This window comes from Micromesistius poutassou, assembly GCF_964030765.1.
Source record: "Micromesistius poutassou genome assembly, chromosome: 6".
Taxonomy (NCBI): Eukaryota; Metazoa; Chordata; class Actinopteri; order Gadiformes; family Gadidae; genus Micromesistius; species Micromesistius poutassou.
Window position 1 is genome coordinate 5812044 of NC_140276.1, and position 17788 is coordinate 5829831.

The following is a 17788-nucleotide window of genomic DNA, read 5'->3' on the forward strand; positions in this document are numbered from 1 at the left end:
ATGGGACTGTGAAGTTTAACAGAGCGGGCCTCGTATTATTTTCTTTGAGCAACCAATTAAAGTAAATAAATAAAGGACACGACTTTTACCAACCAGGCCCCAAGGACAAGAACAGAACAATAACGACCATAAACTGGATTCTGTTGTCGGTGGGAAGCCATCTGACCACAAAATTGGCCAAAGAGAAGTAATAAAGAGATCCAGAACAGGACCTGCGTATCTCCGCACACGCACGCATGTGTGACGGATGCCAACTAGCCTGGGCTAGCTGGCGGTAGTACATTGTAAATCCTCACACCCCTAGCCTTAAGAACGCTTCTAGCCGCTGAGTTAGAAGCCTGGGCTGTTAGCACAGTGGTCAGAGCGTTCGACTCCCATGCCGGTAGTGTTGTAGTTCGAGAGGTGGCAGGTTCGAGACCCGCAAGCGGTCAAACCGGCCTCTGCTACGCACGCACGCACACACACACAGTCTCATTCACTCTCACACACGTACACACGCCAGCACGCACGCATTCGCAAACACATTAATCCATCTCCTCTCTTCATTTCCCATCTTTCGGCCTCTCTGTTTTTCCTCTTATAATGTACTTTATTAATCCCTGATGGGAAATTAATGTTTCTCTCACACTCTTGCTCTGAATGTTTCCTTTTTCACTCTCTCAAGCTCCATTTCCCTGTTTCACTATCTCTCTTTCTGTCTCTCTTCATCTCCCTTTCCCTATTTCAATCCCACTTTCTCAATGTTTTTCCCTCTCTCTCTCTCTCTCTAATGTAACAGCAGGCGCCTCTCTTCACCACAGCAGTTATCTTCAGAATCCGACTTGAAGGTATCTGGTACTGACGGTACTCCACTGGGGAACACTTCGTAAATTAAACATGGACATATTAACCTTCCAAAGTGTTTGGTATGGTATTATACGCTTCAATAGATCAATATATGCTCCATTCTACCGAGGATTTTTATATGGTGTGAGGGGCCGTAGCACCCCCACTACACGGCTGTGTTTGTATTCTAAAGACCGGGGACATGTCAGAAACGAGCAAAGGCAGATTACACAGAAAACTGTAGCAGGCTGGGAAACGCAAGGCCACTGCACTCCATTTAAAAAAAGCAGAGCAGTGCACTGCGCCTTTTGTCTGTTGCAAGGCAACCATAGAATGTCGTCAGCTACCACTAGAATGAAAGTGGGTGATTTGAGGGTCAAACATGTACGTTTGGCCAACTGTCGAATTAGTCCTCCACACAATAAGGGGCAGCATATTACCAGAGCTGTGGTGGCTTAGGAGGAAGTACAAATACAAATGCGCTGAATCAAGTTTATTATCAGTGCTCAGTCAGCTAGAAAACTAATAAACTAAATATGATAGTAATCTGATGAGGTGAGAATGAGTCATGGACAACTTTGACATCACAGGAAAACTTTCTTCACATAATCATTTTGTTAAATAATTGTACACATTGCACCTTTTTACAGGGACAATAAGTAAGATTTAGGTTACTAATGCATCTATGGATTTTCTAGATCATAGATCATCAAGATATACAGTATCTGCAGTCCATGCTGAAAGCGACAAATAGCAACAACCATGAATTGGAGTAACCGGAGTAAAATCTTGCGTTTGCTTTACTTTGAGTTGCTCCAGGTACCTAGGTTTAGTGGCGAATAGTCGCAAGGGTATGGCGAGCTTACTTCAATCGCAACTCCCTCAGCTGCAGAAATACATTGGTGCATGTAGAACTAATTAAAACCAGAGTAATATTGGCAAAGTTGAGCTGCGAAGAGATATCCAGCTCCGTCTCAGAGTTTTGATACGACGTCAGCGCGTTGGCTTCGGCTGCCGGTTGTGATTGAGTGAGTGCTGGCCACCGCCGCGGGCGGGGTGCGCGTTGAGACAAAAAGCTGTTGCAATGTTGTTGTTTTTTTGTAAATTTGCAGAGAAAATGTTAGCAACCCAAGTGTTTTCAGCTCGGGCCGCCCAGGGCGCTGAGCCAAATGCGCAAAGCATTCCAGGCAGGAAACAGCAATGCGCCCCCCAGCTGTTAAAATGCATTCGGTGTGATTTGGGCCATATTAGGGACTGCCCATATAAGGCAGTGGAACGACTTTGTCCCATGTGACTAAGAGACATACAACAGTCATTAGACTGTTGTATGTCGACAAATCAGTGTAGACAGATAACCCACCCATTTTTGAAGCCTGTTATTAACACTGATTGGGAAAAAGATGATGTGTGTGTGTGTGTGTGTGTGTGTGTGTGTGTAGAAGGAAACTCAATTTATATTTGTAGGGAAGTAGTGATGCCATCACGTACGCGGTTCACTAACAGGTTAGAGTGCTTGAAGACAATTGGAAATTCAAACAGACATCTTTGACAATCTATCGCAGATGTCTGAATGCGTGATGAGATAGCCACACTCCCTGCAGCATGTGTTTTTCATCCTTACAGCCCTCTCTGTCTCCACCAGTCTTTAACGTTTTGACTCTGCGCTATACAAGATAGAAATGCCATTTTCTTACTCAAGGGAGGATGAGACGAGCACGATTGAAACGCCATATTGGAATGGAATGAATCGGAAAGACTGAATTATTTTGTGGCCATTGATCTTAGTTTTGTACTTTGAAAAGAAACAACCACAATTGTCAAAAATCGAGTGACAAAGCATAATGTTTGTTTGCTGGCTATTCCTTACGGCTCCTGCTCTCTGCAGTCAATGCATAGTGACTGATCGTAGGACAATACATATCACTTATTTCCTTACCCAGCTGTTTCTGTTTAGGCCTGCAGGTACATTCTTATTCAGATTAATTGTGTTGTTTGAAGCAATGTGCATGCTGTATAAAAAAAATGGCCTGCATAGTGCTTGGCTTTTTGATGTATTTTTAAATGCATTTTAAAACCCCTCCTAGAATTAACCTTTGTATCTAATTTCTGAAATGTACTGCGACTGCTTTCAGCCCTGTGTTAGCCCATTGTCAGTGAGGATTCAGTGCTTAATCCACCTCCCGAGTGCAGTAGCTCCACACGTTTCTCTTTGCCACTCTCTGGGAAATTGTTACAATCAACACCTCGGTTGAAATCTGCCTTTCTGCGTGGGAAAGCACTCCCTTGATTGTCCAAAGCGTTCTTGAGGTAAAACACGGCTTTATACAAAACTCTTTCATTTCGACGCTGTGCAGACTCTCCGAAATGTCAGCTCGGTTCCCTCTGTCTGTTCTGCCTCCCACTGCACGTCTCCCAAAGGCCAGCCGCCTATTTGGGGAATGTTTTGTCAGGCAGCAGACCTATCTTTCTTTTGCTGCGTCCACACACAATCTCTCCTCCCACTTTTAACAGTCCTCAAAGTACATCTGATGGAAGAGGTTAAATTTTTTTGGGGGGGGGTAGAATCTCTGACAAAATAATGACGACGGTACATCATGAGCCTCGGCAGCCATCCTTAAAATCAGCTTGAAACAAGATGGAAGACCGCAAATGAGCTCATATGCTAATTCTACCGAAATTGAAATTCTACCCCAGAGAAGTTCTACCTGATATCAGAAGCTTCTCTTCATTGCTGGCTCTGAATTAGCCACACCATTTATGGGCAAAATAAATAAGCTATTTTTTTGTCTTTCACTTTGCCCTTGCATGCTAAGCTATGAATATGTAAGCAATTACTCTACATGTCACATAGCCTGGGAAAAATGTATTTGCTCCATGACTGATTTGTTCCAGAGTTTAGGCTTGGAATGGAACACAGTGCTTCTGGGGAAGTCAGCGGTCCACTGCACACCTAGATGGGCCCTTGTGTGTGTGTGTGTGTGTGTGTGTGTGTGTGTGTGTGTGTGTGTGTGTGTGTGTGTGTGTGTGTGTGTGTGTGTGTGTGTGTGTGTGTGTGTGTGTGTGTGTGTGTGTGTGTGTGTGTGTGTGCGCCTGCGCGTTCGTGCGCTTGTGTGTACTTTACCCTCGGTTTACCCTCGTGTTTTTCATGTTCAACTTGTCCTGTCACATTACATGTAAATAGATTTTTTTCTGAAACATATTCCTCTCATTAAGATTCCAAACGGAGAAAACAAGCTTAACCCTGGTTCTATGTGGAACAGCGAGGTTCATGTTGGATCTTCTGCCTATTATAATTACCTGGTACCCGGTTGTGTTTGTCCCCCATGTCACCGGTGTCCCGTAACTGAGCAGATTATTCTCACAAACCCAATTCTACTGGGGAATGTCTTGTCACTGAATATTGTGGCTTGTAAATAGCAAAGATATACCAAAGAATCCAAGAAGTAAGATTGAGAGTCTGACTGTCTGACTTTATTGATGGGGCTTCGCATTAACCCTGCCAGGGTTAGGGGTTCAATTCCCACAGAGACCACGCTTGCTAAGGCACTATACAAACATGGTATTGTGAGAAAATTGGATATAAGCATCCAGCAGATGTACATATTAACACTGTTTCTTGAAATTTGTCTTTAGCCAAGAAGTAATTTTTCTCAATCACCCAGAAGCACACATCAATCTATTATGGTATAACAAGCAGCCCTTTAAAGAAATGACATTCTATAATTTGTGATTCAGACTAATTGGATTCCTTTGGCACCACTTTTATTTCATTGCTTTTCAGAACAAATATATTATCGTGTTTTTCCTTTTTAATTACTTGAGCAGGAAAGTTTTTTAATTTATTTTATTTCTTTCTTAATTTTTAGTAACTTTAAATCATTAAATCATATTCAATATTACAAATCCTATTAACATTTCTCTCACGTTGATGGTATTAAACTAAATTAAAAAATGGTCAAGTGTGAAGGACCTTTCAGCTACTCCTTTGATGTGATGCATCTTCTAAGTTAAAAGGATATTTTGACAGGACGGAATTGAGGCCTGATAGTATTCAGGGAGAATTGCGCATTGATGGTTCAGGGTTCGAATTAAAATAACGGGACAGTCTTGTCAATTTTTGTCAAAATTTTGTTGGTTATGTTTGCCTGCCCAGACTCAATTGTGACACAATTACATACAAACAGTTTGCAAGTACAGATTGTTCTCCTTTGACTTTAAAGACTTCTTCCCACTTGCTCACCCCTGATCTGTAGATTGAGAGGCATTCAGCGGGTTTTTATTCGACAACACGCTGTCCATTCAAATTCCCATCTCTCGCTTATCTTTGATGGCTAGGCCTTCTTTTAAAGCAAATAGGATATGACAAGGCAGGCCAGGCCAGCGAGTGAGGAGCAGAGACGCCACCGCCTAAGCCATCGCTGTCAAAAGTACTCCTATCGCAGTTATAATGAGATGCTTGGCTTTCAAATGAACCTTTGCTTTAAGTGTTGAATCTATTACGGCTTCTTCCCCCTTCCTTATTAGTGCTAGTTGCGAGCAGATCTTTTATTGCGGTGGATGTTAATCATGCACACAGAGGACACTCAACCTCGCTCAGCCCTTTGGTCTTAAAGGACGGGGGGGGAGAGTGACAGTGACATTTTGTCGTCCTTTTTATGCCTTGTGATATCAATTTTGAACTTTGAAATGTTGAACTTTTCCCTGGCCTTTAACAGCGTCATGTTCACTTCAGTATATCCCTGCACATGCCATAAAACGCTGCCTGACTTTGTCAACCATAAAACAAAAACATACTGAGAAATGTCATAAAAACTGCTTAGGATACGTCCCTATGTACATATGCCATGGGTTTCTTTTATTTCAAAGTTTATACTGCTACATTCTGCCAGGGTTTTATTCAATATTCTTACGTTATCTTTTTACTAGATAATATTTCTTCTCAAAATTGTTTGAGTAAGTCGGAAAATGAAAATAAATGGTTGGAAAGTAAATGGTTGTTTACTGTGGAGCAATATTAGACCGTGAAGACAGAAGCCTTGTTAAGACAGCCTCTGAAATATCAATGTTTAATCAAATGTAATAATGCCCTTTTAACGCACAAAGGCCGACTATTGAGCGGCTCCTACCTGCACATTTCATTACCTTCCTTTGTGGCTCTCTTGTATGAACGATGAATATCTGAAAGGGAACAAGCTGGAGTTCATCTTTTCATAAAGCCCAAATCGGATTTCTCCCCGATGCTACGGTAGATACTGAAGAGGCTCTGTGAGAATCTCATTTGGTTTAGCTGCGGAGAACCAGTGGCGAGAAACAAGAAAACCAGCCGATTGTGATGCTGCTGCTGAAATGTGTAAGACCAAATGATCCCTAAAGAGCACGTGTCTCTGAAGATCATAACGTTGACGATCAAAATCAACCATGGAAATAACCTTACGGTAACCGGCCAACATTACAAGAGAGCAATACGACAATGACGACTTCTACAACAATCAAACACGATTGAAACAAAGGCAACTCCTCCTCACCACCAATCCACCGACGGGTGTGCCCTACATGCAGGCTTCGTCTTCTCTTCCGAATTTTTCTTCCGGTCATACTGAAAGGTAACTCACCCTAATGAGCTTTGATACCAACTGGGACAAAAATACCCCCCTAATTTGAGGTGAACTCAGCCCTGCCTCTTAATGCACCGCAGCCCAACAGGAGATGGTGGAGGCTGCTTTTAACCTCCTTTGCTAAAGTGTCTAAAGTGTCACTGGAACAGCCACAGGGGTGTACGCCTGCCTAATGATTTCCATTTAATGAAGTCTCAACATGTCCCTGCGCTGGGAGAAATGGGATTCCAAAGGATATTGTGATCTTGAACGTTGACTTGGTTGTGTGTTGGCCTAGAAAGTCAAGTTTGTAGTATTGTATTTGGTCTAGAACGAGGATTACGTAGTTTTGTATTGGCCTAGAAAGATGAGTTTGTGGTATTGTATTGGTCTAGTAACGATGATTACGTAGTTTTGTATTGGCCTAGACAGATGAGTTTGTAGTATTGTATTTGGTCTAGAACGAGGATTATGTAGTATTGTATTGGTCTAGAAATATGAGAATATAGAGATAAGCATGTACAGGATGCAAAATAGAGTATTAGCTAGGCTGTTTGAATCCCAGCCAAAAGGTTCTGGGTTTGATCCCCAGCCCACCTGTATCCATGCTTGAGCAAGAAGCCTTACCCCTACCTCACATGGATTGGAATTCACTACAAGATGCCTCGGATAAAACAGAGTGTCTGCAAAAAAATAAGTAAATGGTAAATGTAATATTGTATATATATCCCCATGTCATCTTGAATCTTTGCTCTGATCTGTGCTGAATGTGATTCAGCATTACAATGGCGTTAAACTGCTCTTTTGGCTCCCCTGTGGAATGTGGTGTGGTGGAATGTGTGTGGGTGTGTGTGTGTGTGTGTGTGTGTGTGTGTGTGTGTGTGTGTGTGTGTGTGTGTGTGTGTGTGTGTGTGTGTGTGTGTGTGTGTGTGTGTGCGTGATGGAATGAGGAGAACACTATCCTCAGAGGGGGATGGTGAAGGACGTTATCAGTGTCATCAGGGCAGATCATTTCACAGTGATGGGAGATTGGATGGACCAACGTTTCCGTGGTGATACCAGCGCAATTGGATTTCGATGGCAATTGGATGTTTCTTGTTTCCTCCCACCATATAGGCCAATTTGAGATATTATCAATGGGATTGGTTGGTTTGGTTTTTGTGCGTGTTTGTTTTTTAAATCACTTCACACAGCTTGAAAACATTTGTGCCTAGACAAAGAGTAATTTAAACATGCTTGGTTTTTTAATAAACACAGATAATTGATTCTGGAAGTTAATCACCACTCAAACACGGTAATGAGGTATTATTTGTTTTTCTTTATCGACTTCAACAGTAAACAATGATTTATATTATACTTAACTAATTTCTTTGTTTTGCCAATTTTCCTATTTGTAGACAGCGGGTGTGGGTTTAACTTTTCATTTTATGTGTATTGTTTATTTTGGTCATTTATCGGGCAAATCTGCACAATCGGGCAAATCTGCTTCATAGTGGAGTCTTATATGATCGTCAACATAGTAATCTATGCCATTTTCTCACTGTAACTGGAACGCTGTTTCTGAAATAAGTCCCAAATTTAGAAAACAAGGGGTATAATCCTGTGTTTTTGCCATTCTCCCAAAAACACTGAACAATCCATTCTGCTGAACGCAGGTGGCGTTCTTTTGTGACTGATGAGACTTTTTTTTTTTCCCGAGACACAGACATTACGACCAAGGGGGGCACCAGCGGCACGGTGCATTTGGACGTGTGGATCTCCGTCTGAGCGGGGATTGATTTAAGGTCCGCGTCGGAGCGAATGAATGGCTTCCCTGTGGACGTCTGTGTGGCGCATTTCATATACAACATAGCTCGCTGTATATAACGCTGATACACACCAGCGGTACTGAGAAGGTATCACATCAAGTTGGCGTGGGTCGTATCTATGGGGATAACACGCTAATAACTATGATATAATATGAATAACTAACTAACTAACTAACTAATATATAATATGAATAACTACGATAATAACTCTTTCCTAAAACTCTTGCTGAAATAAAATAGTCATTTATAGAAAACCAGAGTAAAATCCTATGTTTTTGCCGGTCTCCGCCAACTAGTTTGACAGGGTGTGTGTGTGTGTGTGTGTATGTGTGGAGCTCTTTCTGGGCAGTGGTTGGTGTTTGTGATTGTGGCATCCCAGAGAGGGTTATGCTGTAACAACACAGAGTGTAACACTTCATGGTCAACACCGCTCATTATAACGACGGTACAACGACGGTACCAAAAAAGTATCAGAAAGCTGCTATGGGTCATAACCATGGGGATAACAGGCCCCCCCTCCTTCCAAGAACTCTCATTTATTTCAAATCTCATACTGTTCAGATTCCAGCCGGCACTGGGGTTTCCCTTACACTTTAACAATTGAGAGTTGAAGAAGAAAAAGCTACGATTTACTCTGTGGCGAGCGTTTCCTAACCTAATACACTCGGTACAGACACGCAGACACACACACACACACACGCACGCACGCACGCACACACACACACACACACACACACACACACACACACACACACACACACACACACACACACACACACACACACACACACACACACACACACACACACACAGCATTACCACAGAGAGCCGCATGAGCTCAGCCTCCAGTTTCCTAATGACTGTGACACTGATTCCGTGGGAGGGGAAACATATAATGCTAACAGATTAAAGACACACACAGAGTCAATAGGGTGTGTGTGTGTGTGTGTGCGTGCATGCGTGCGTGCGTGAGTGTCTGGGGGGGGGGGGTGTTAGGGTTAGGGTTAGGGGCAGTGGCAATGACTGAACAACAAGGCGAGGGAGACATGTCTGTGATGTGGTCTGAAGCAGGGAGCTGCACTACAGAAGGGAGGTGGGAGAGGGGTGTTGTAGGGGCATTGTACCTGCTAATACGTGTCGTACACCGGGGTCTGGATGACTGAGTTTGTTGCTCTGCGCTGGTTAGCATCAACCCTGTGCTTGAATACCGGGAAACAAGCTCAGGCGGGCTAGGGGTCACGAAAGTAGTACACACCAGTGCGGATACATGTGCACGCACAACTGTAAGCACACACACACACACACACACACGGGTGCAGACACAAGGAAGAAAGCAAGCAAGCATGTGAGACTGTCCAAATATAAGAATTTCACACTCTGGCACCCCACACTTGCAGTGGGACACACACACACACACACACACACACACACACACACACACACACACACACACACACACACACACACACACACACACACACACACACTTTCGAATTCACAGGGTCCACTGACAAAAGTAGTAGGGAAAGCCAAATCAAACTACTATTATGCGACCTGGCGGCTGTGAATTGGCCAGGGAAGTGTTCAAATAACAGAGTTCTCAAATAGCAGCCCCTTTCGGTCCTCGGCTGCCTCCCACTAGGGCCGAGCCTGGGGTCTCTGTTTAACAACATTGCTCTTGAGCAAATGGGGGGTTGAATGGAATCTAGAAATGACACATTGGCATTGAGATATTAATGGAACCGGCTTGGGATAATGGTGTGTGTGTGTGTGTGTGTGTGTGTGTGTGTGTGTGTGTGTTTTTTGTTGTTTGAGTTTGTTTGTATGTGTGTGATAAGAGAATGAAATGCTGTGCGTTGCATGTGATGGTTGTGCAAGAACAGGGAGTTAACACTTCTGTTTTGTTTGCGTGGGTTTTGTGTGGGTGTGTGTGTGTGTGTGTGTTGAGTGACGAAAGAATGCAACAGTGTTTCATGAGGAATAACCAATTTAACAGCCGATGTTGTTTTTGAGTGATTTTAAGGGCGTATAGCAGCATCCAAGTGTGTCTGTATGTGTTTGTGCGTGTGCGTGTGTGTGTGTGTGTGTGTGTGTGTGTGTATGTTTTGTGTGTATTAGTATATGTGTGTGTTTTCATGTGTGTTCAAACTATTTGTCATTAAATGCTCATTTTCGGTCACCTTTGTGTTCATGTATGCGTGCTTGCGAGCATCTGCCTGTGTGTGTGTGTGTGTGTCGGCAAGAGAGGGAGAGAGTGAGAGAGAATGGAAACATGTTTGTGACTGTGAGCTTACCTGTGTGTGTGTGTGTGTGTGTGTGTGTGTGTGTGTGTGTGTGTGTGTGTGTGTGTGTGTGTGCCTCCCAGCCAAGAGTGTTTAGCTGTGCCATTGGATCTCCTCCAGCAGTGTGTGTGTGTGTGTGTGTGGCTGTTATTGCTGCTGGAGAAGAATCTGTGCCCCCTTCCATTCTCCCCCCTCTCCCCCCCCCCCAGCCCTATCCATCCACCCCCTCTCCCCCCCACCACCCTGACCTCAATGCCACTCTGGTGAGAGGCTGCTGTTTGGTGGAGTGCAGCTTTGTTTACGCCCAGCTAGCGGTTATGGAAGCAGTGGCGCTTTTAGCTGGTAGCTCTGGTAGCAAGGGTGTCTGAGGAGCTGAGAGGCTGAGGGTCTGCTGCAGCAGCAGCAGCAGCATGAGCAGCAGAGGAGGGATGGCCCCTGCTTCCAGTAAACCCCCCCCCCCCACCCATTCACACACACTCACACACAGGGCAGTTGCTAGGAATTCTGGGCCCCCTGAAAGAATATCGGTGTGGGCCCCTCTCCCCCATTCATTGCCACCTTAAATGTTCTTGTTTTTCAGTGTTCTTGACGGTGCCTGGTGTAATACACCCAATTTGTTTCCCTTTTTACATTTAACGACTTAACAAGTCAGAGTATTATTATGTAAATTATGTATTATTAATTGTCTTATTCTGATTTCCCTGATTTGCAACACGTTATTACACCTCTGATTGCAAATACATTTTCAATTAATCACTCAACAAATAGGTGTGGGTATTTTATTGTATTTAACAATCAAGCACTGATATGCAAAAAACAAAGTGTCCTGGCTCAAGATAGTCCACAGGTAAATATGTAGCATTTAACTTAAATGTGCAAGTGAAACAAAGAGCACATGGAATACGTTGTTGTAAAACTAATATCAAAAACAACAACAAGCCTAATCTAATCTCAATTAAAGTTTAAATTGGCTTGTTTGTTCACTGTAAGTCTCATCGCTCACTCACTTCCGATGAGGAAGAACCATGGGAAGAACCAGGCACGTGCACATTTTTGCCTCGTATTAAAAGAGTGTTCTTCAACAATCGCGCCCGCAATAGAGCTCGTCCGCGATCCAACCCACCGTTAACAATAGCGCTCGTCCGCGATCCAACCCCCTCCCCCCCTCAACAATCGCGCCCGCAATAGCGCTCGTCCGCGATCCAACCCCCTCGCCCCCCCCCCCCCCCCGTCAACAATTCGGCACCTGCCCCTCAAAACTCCTGAGTGTGCACGTCCCTGGGAAGAACGAACCGCGGTGTGGACCAAACCATTTTTTAAGAAGGGGCCAAGGGGATTATTGAAATTATTAAAATTAGAATATTGTATGATTTGTGGCTTTGTTTTAATTCGGATTCATTCGTATGAATATATATATTAGTTCAGTGTATGCATAATCATTTTGTCATAGAGGCTACTGGGGGCTGTGTGTGGGCCCTTATAATTGTCATAACCTTTCCCCCCTATACGACGGCGCTGCTCACACACACATAAGGTCAAGACTGCATGCACACGCACACGTACGCGCACACACACACACACACACACACACACACACACACACGCACACTTACATACAAACGCAAGCACCAAGAGTATTCTGACTTAGTCCTCTCCAGATGGCCCCCTGAAGACTCTTGCTCCCTGAATCATGAGTTTTGCTGGCGTTCATTATGATGGAGCTGAAACAGACAAAGTCAGCGACTCTCCCCCCTCCCTCTCTCCTGTATGTGTGTATGTGAGCCCAGGCGGCTCTCGGACGCTGTTTAATGTCTTCAACGGGAGTAAATGTGCCACTGAACGCATTGGAATTCAATGTATGCCGGGTGTCGAAACGGGGATAATAACATTTGCAATATCACTTGGGAATTCTGTTTAAATCAGTTTTATCTGTCCCTGCTGGCTGCGACTCTTAATTAACCAAACGTGGTTTCTGTAACTAGAAGGGAAACCCAAGGCTTTAATCTTCCATTTCCACTTTCTCCATGTGAACACGTCTCTCCTGCGCCTCCTAGTTACCCGGCATTTCCCGCCTGGCTCCTTTTTTCATTTGTCCTCCTCGAATAAAATCTAGAACAACACCGAGAATGCCTTGTTTTTATGCCTGTACTGTGCAACGAGTTAATGGAGTTGCCTGTCTGGATGGTCCTGATCAGACTTTACGTGGCCTCCGTGTTGATGTGCTTGGTTCGAAGCTGAATGAGCACAAAGGGCCAATCAAATCTCTTTTTAACAACGCTAGCATGTCTCACTCGGGAGAGATGGAAAATGTGCACATTCGATTTTCCCCCCCCCCGGCTCCCGTCTAACAAAAGGCCATTCTAAGAGCCGTCTCTCCCCTGCCATGTTCAGCCTGTCAGTGACCGTGTGGGCGGGGGACATTAAGCTGATGGCCTTTGGACCATCTGGGAAATGTTCTGCGTGTGTTGTGGGGCCACGTAGGTGTGAGCAAGAATGTCCAGGAGACAGACACGTCTCTGATATCTGGCTCAGACATCCACTGCCCCCCCCATCACCACCCCACTTCCCCACAACACACACACACACACACACACACACACACACACACACACACACACACACCTCCCCATGCCTCAACGCTCCCCCTTACATCTATTTCTGCTCTTCGTTCTCTCTTTTTCTATCCTCTCCCATCGTCGTCACTCTCTCTCTCTCTCATCCTGCCTCTGTATCCCCCGGCTTAGCACGTTCTGCATTATCCGCCTGCGCCGAAAGAAACAGACACTGTAAATATACTGTGGATTTTACATTTCATCCAATGGTGTTCCCCGTGCCTATAGACGTACCAAAGTGAGCGCCAGAGAAAGGGAAGCGTGTGTCGGTGATACAAAGTAAGTTTCGGACAATGTGTTGCGGGCGATGAAGTCGTTGTCTCCGTTTGAGCGTCGGGGGGGCCGGAAATTTAGCCGCAGACTCTGCCGAATCCCAGGTGCTTGATTCCACCGAGCAGTGCACGGGCTGTATGTAGACGACACAGTGCCGCTATGCACACAGCTGCTGTTTGATGAGTCCGTGGTTGTATCTGCATAACAATCGCTTTGGTTCCCTCCTTGCCTCTGTGTTCCCCGGGAAGCGGTGAATTGTATCTGTAATGAGCCTAAGCTCCCTTGATCAGAGTTTTCACAACACTTTGGGAATAGTATGTACTCAGCTGTTGTTGTTTTTCTCGGGTTGATTCGTCGGAGAACACCAAGTGTACGACAAAATGCCCGAGATGCAGTTTGTCGTGTTGACACATGCGCTTCGGAACAGTTGGGGGAGGGACAGGCTTTCCCGCCACATGTAGATTACGCATCCCAGAGCAATATCCCAGCAAGAGGAACACTGTCTGTGTGTCCTCTTCCGCATGTCTTTGGATTATCCCCGGCTGGGTTTGGGAAGCATTGGGAGAGCGTTGTTGCTGCTGCTGCTGCGTCTGCGTCCGCCTCGATGGTCGACGTCGCATTTGATCAACGCCCGGGCCTGTTTAAAACTTAACTTGTGTGTTGCGGACCAGCAGGAGGACTACCTGCTGGGTTTCCACGTGGGAGACTCTCTGAGTCAGTCATGAGGAGCAAGCAGATGCCGCCGAAGCTCTGGAATAAAGAGATTTGTGGAAGGAGCTCTTGCGATGGTTCAGAGTGAGCCATGTGCGCCCTTAGTACAATCAGGATATCTGTGGTCTTTTGGGGGGAAAGCCCACGCATCCATATGCTTCTACGTTGTGTGTTTAGTCATGCAAGTAGTACTGGGACTATTTAGTTATTTTAATAGACCCTTTTTTCGCAAAGGGACTTGCAGTGATTATACCTCCCTACATACCTGCGTATCCACCTACCAGTCTACCTCACTCTCTACCTGGCTACCAACTACATACCAACAGCCCTATCACCCTACCTACCTGCCTTCAGTGCCTACCTATCTACCTCACTACCAACCTCCCTTGATACTTACCCTACCCACCTCTCTATCCCCCTCCTCCTTGCGTCCGCCCCTCTGTCCGTGCATCCTTCCTACACCTATGCATGCATGAGGGTACATCGATCAGATGTGTGTTATCTGTGATCCCGGCGGGCTTCATTAGCTGTCCCGTGGTTCATTTCAATGTCATGATCGGAAATCCATTTTGAGCCCTGAATAGTCGTCTCTGAGTCGCCGCTACACATGTAAACCCGCACCCATGTAAACCCGCACCCATGTAAACCCGCACCCATCACATCGACGTTCCACGTTCCAGTTGTTAGTGAACAAGGTGAGATTATTCTGTTGACTCACAGACGATACAGCGCAGCAGGCCCGAGGGGGCGTGAGGGGGGAGAGATGAACGGCGGGGGGGGTGGTGGTGGGTGGTGAGTGATGGGTGGTAAGTGGTGGATGATAAGTGGTGGGTGGTGGATGGTGGGGGGTGGGTGGTGGATGGTGGGGGGTGGTGGATGGTAGGTGGGGGGGTGGGTGGTGGGTGTGGTGGGTGGTAGGTGGTGGCAATCCTTCATGGAGGGGGGGGGGGGGTGGTGAGTGATGGGTGGTAAGTGGTGGATGATAAGTGGTGGGTGGTGGATGGTGGGGGGTGGGTGGTGGATGGTGGGGGGTGGTGGATGGTGGGTGGTGGGGTGGGTGGGTGGTGGGTGTGGTGGGTGGTAGGTGGTGGCAATCCTTCATGGAGGGGGGGGGGTGGTGGGTGGTGGGTGTGGTGGGTGGTAGGTGGTGGCAATCCTTCATGGAGGGGGGGGGGGGGTGGTGGGTGGTGAGTGATGGGTGGTAAGTGGTGGATGATAAGTGGTGGGTGGTGGATGGTGGGGGGTGGGTGGTGGATGGTGGGGGGTGGTGGATGGTAAGTGGTGGGTGGTGGGGTGGGTGGGTGGTGGGTGTGGTGGGTGGTAGGTGGTGGCAATCCTTCATGGAGGGGGGGGGGGTGGTGGGTGGTGGGTGTGGTGGGTGGTAGGTGGTGGCAATCCTTCATGGAGGGGGGGGGGGGGTGGTGGGTGGTGAGTGATGGGTGGTAAGTGGTGGGTGATAAGTGGTGGGTGGTGGATGGTGGGGGGTGGGTGGTGGATGGTGGGGGGTGGTGGATGGTAAGTGGTGGGTGGTGGGGGGGTGGGTGGTGGGTGTGGTGGGTGGTAGGTGGTGGCAATCCTTCATGGAAATAAGGAAACACTCGTGGCGGCCACCCCAAGGTGCACTAAGAAGGAAGTGATGAATGGAAAAGGAGCGAGCCACGCAGAACACAAACAAATGGAAACCAGCTGAATGAAATAGGAATGTGTAGAATGAGGAAGGAAGAGCTGGAGCGAGGAGATGATCCTGCTTGGAGCTTAACGTCCCCTTGCGGACAAACACTCACTCGGCCCCCCCTCCCCCCCGAACATCTTATTTCTGATTGGATTGTTGTTTTTTACCACTTGGGCAGGGGGACAGAGAGGGAGAGGGTGTTTATAAAATGCTCTTACTGTACAAGGTACAAGTACCATGAGTGTGTGTGTGTGTGTGTGTGTGTGTGTGTGTGTGTGTGTGTGTGTGTGTTACACTGCATGACTTCAGATGTTTCGTAGCTGACAGACTGCGGCCGTGGACGCCAATGGTTGTGACAGCAGCGTAGAGGATGGCCACGATGAGCACCAGCCCTCTGACAGAATGGATGTCCCCACTGTGAAAGACTGTGTGTGGGTGTGTGTATGGGTGTCTGTGTCTGAGTGTGTGTGCGGTGATGGTGTTGGTATGTGTTTGTGTGCGCTTTTGTTTGGGTGTCTGTGACTGAATATGCGCTATTGTGTGGGTGGGTGTTTTTGTGTGTCTGTGTGGGGGTGAGAGTGGGGGGGTTGGTGTGCGTGCGTGCGTGCGTGCGTGCGTGCGTGCGTGTGTGCGTGCGTGCGTGCGTGTGCGCGTGCGCGTGCAGCATAGTTCATGGAGTGGTTTTGTAATGAAGTGAAGGAGACAGGTGCCATTGGGCAGCACAGGAAACAGTCTTTAAATACATCCTGACCAGAAAACACAGCCTGTCTGACATAGGGTGGACATACATGGACATGACTGTGTCTATCAATTAATACTATTTTTGGTGGTTCTTCCTTTGTGTGTGTGTGTGTGTGTGTGTGTGTGTGTGTGTGTGTGTGGGTGTTTGTGGTCTTTCACTGCAGTCCTATCAGGGGGATTGCAGTTCTTACCGTCAGGCCCCACCTGGTCTCCCTCCTTTGCCTTCTGAGAAAGCTTCTTAACTGGATTGTTTTCTGGAGTTTAATAGTGAGCTATAACCGTGTGGACTTTTGCAGCCTCCTACGATTTTGCGTTCAACGCCTCAGAAACTGGCACAATGTTATCAGATTTGGCTCAGGCTCAAAGACGTTGTCGGTGTAGGACATATATAAATCACTGTCACAATGGGTAGTTGCATTCCAATGTGATTTTTCACCACTTTATACTCTCCCTCTCCCTCCCTCTATCTCTCTCCTTCGTATTTATCTTTCCGACCTAATTTCCCAAACCTGAATTAAATTTCTCTTCTCTTTCTTCTTTATCTTTATCTTTCTATCTTTGTGTGTGTGTTTTGTGTACTTGCGTGCGTGCGTGTGTGTGTGTGTGTGTGTGTGTGTGTGTGTGTGTGTGTATCTCTTTGTGCGTGTGTGTGTGTGTGTGTGTCTGTCTGTGTATGTGTGTATGCGTGTGTGTGTGTGTATGTCTCTGTGTGTCTGCGTGTGTATGTCTCTGTGTGTGTGTGTGTGTGTGTGTGTGTGTGTGTGTGTGTGTGTGTGTGTGTGTGTGTGTGTGTGTGTGTGTGTGTGTGTGTGTGTGTGTGTGTGTGTGTGTGTGTGTGTCTAGCTGCGGGGCGGCCCTCGTGGCCAAGATGCCACTGCGTGCCATGCCAGTCGGCAGGCGACGGTGAGGGACCGGAGGAGGGGGCGGTCTGCAGGAGGCTGCGAGGCGGAGGAGGAGGAGCTGGAGGTGGAGGAGGAGGAGAAGGAGGAGGGGGAGGCAGGCACCATCCAGCCGACATGAACCTCTGCTGGAATGAGATCAAACGCAAGTCCCACAACATCCGGTGAGTGGACATTTTGGAGATTGGCCGTTTGGGCGAGAGTTGGGCGTTTTGGTACCAAGCAAATGTCACTTTTTAATTGAATCACATTTACAGTGGGTGGATGGAAGGCTGGGTGAGCCATGTGTGAATAGTTGGACGACAGGCTGGGTACAGTGATCTGACGCAGGGAACTAAAAACGTAATCGCACGGCAGCACTCCTCTCTATA

General features: G+C 46.6%; 1 protein-coding gene across 2 annotated transcripts in view; it reads left to right on the top strand.

The window, feature by feature from the left end:
* Positions 1-13211: 13211 nt before the first annotated feature.
* The window catches only part of drp2 (dystrophin related protein 2), a 77948-nt gene continuing 73371 nt past the window's right edge, over positions 13212-17788 (top strand). The window contains exons 1-2 of one of the 2 annotated variants that reach the window (XM_084469295.1): positions 13212-13295; positions 17362-17581. In XM_084469295.1, coding sequence (XP_084325421.1) covers positions 17535-17581 — 47 coding nt within the window. In that variant the 5' untranslated portion in view covers positions 13212-13295; positions 17362-17534. Of the gene's footprint in view, positions 13296-17361; positions 17582-17788 lie in introns of those variants that run through there. The other variant, XM_084469294.1, reaches the window with a different exon arrangement.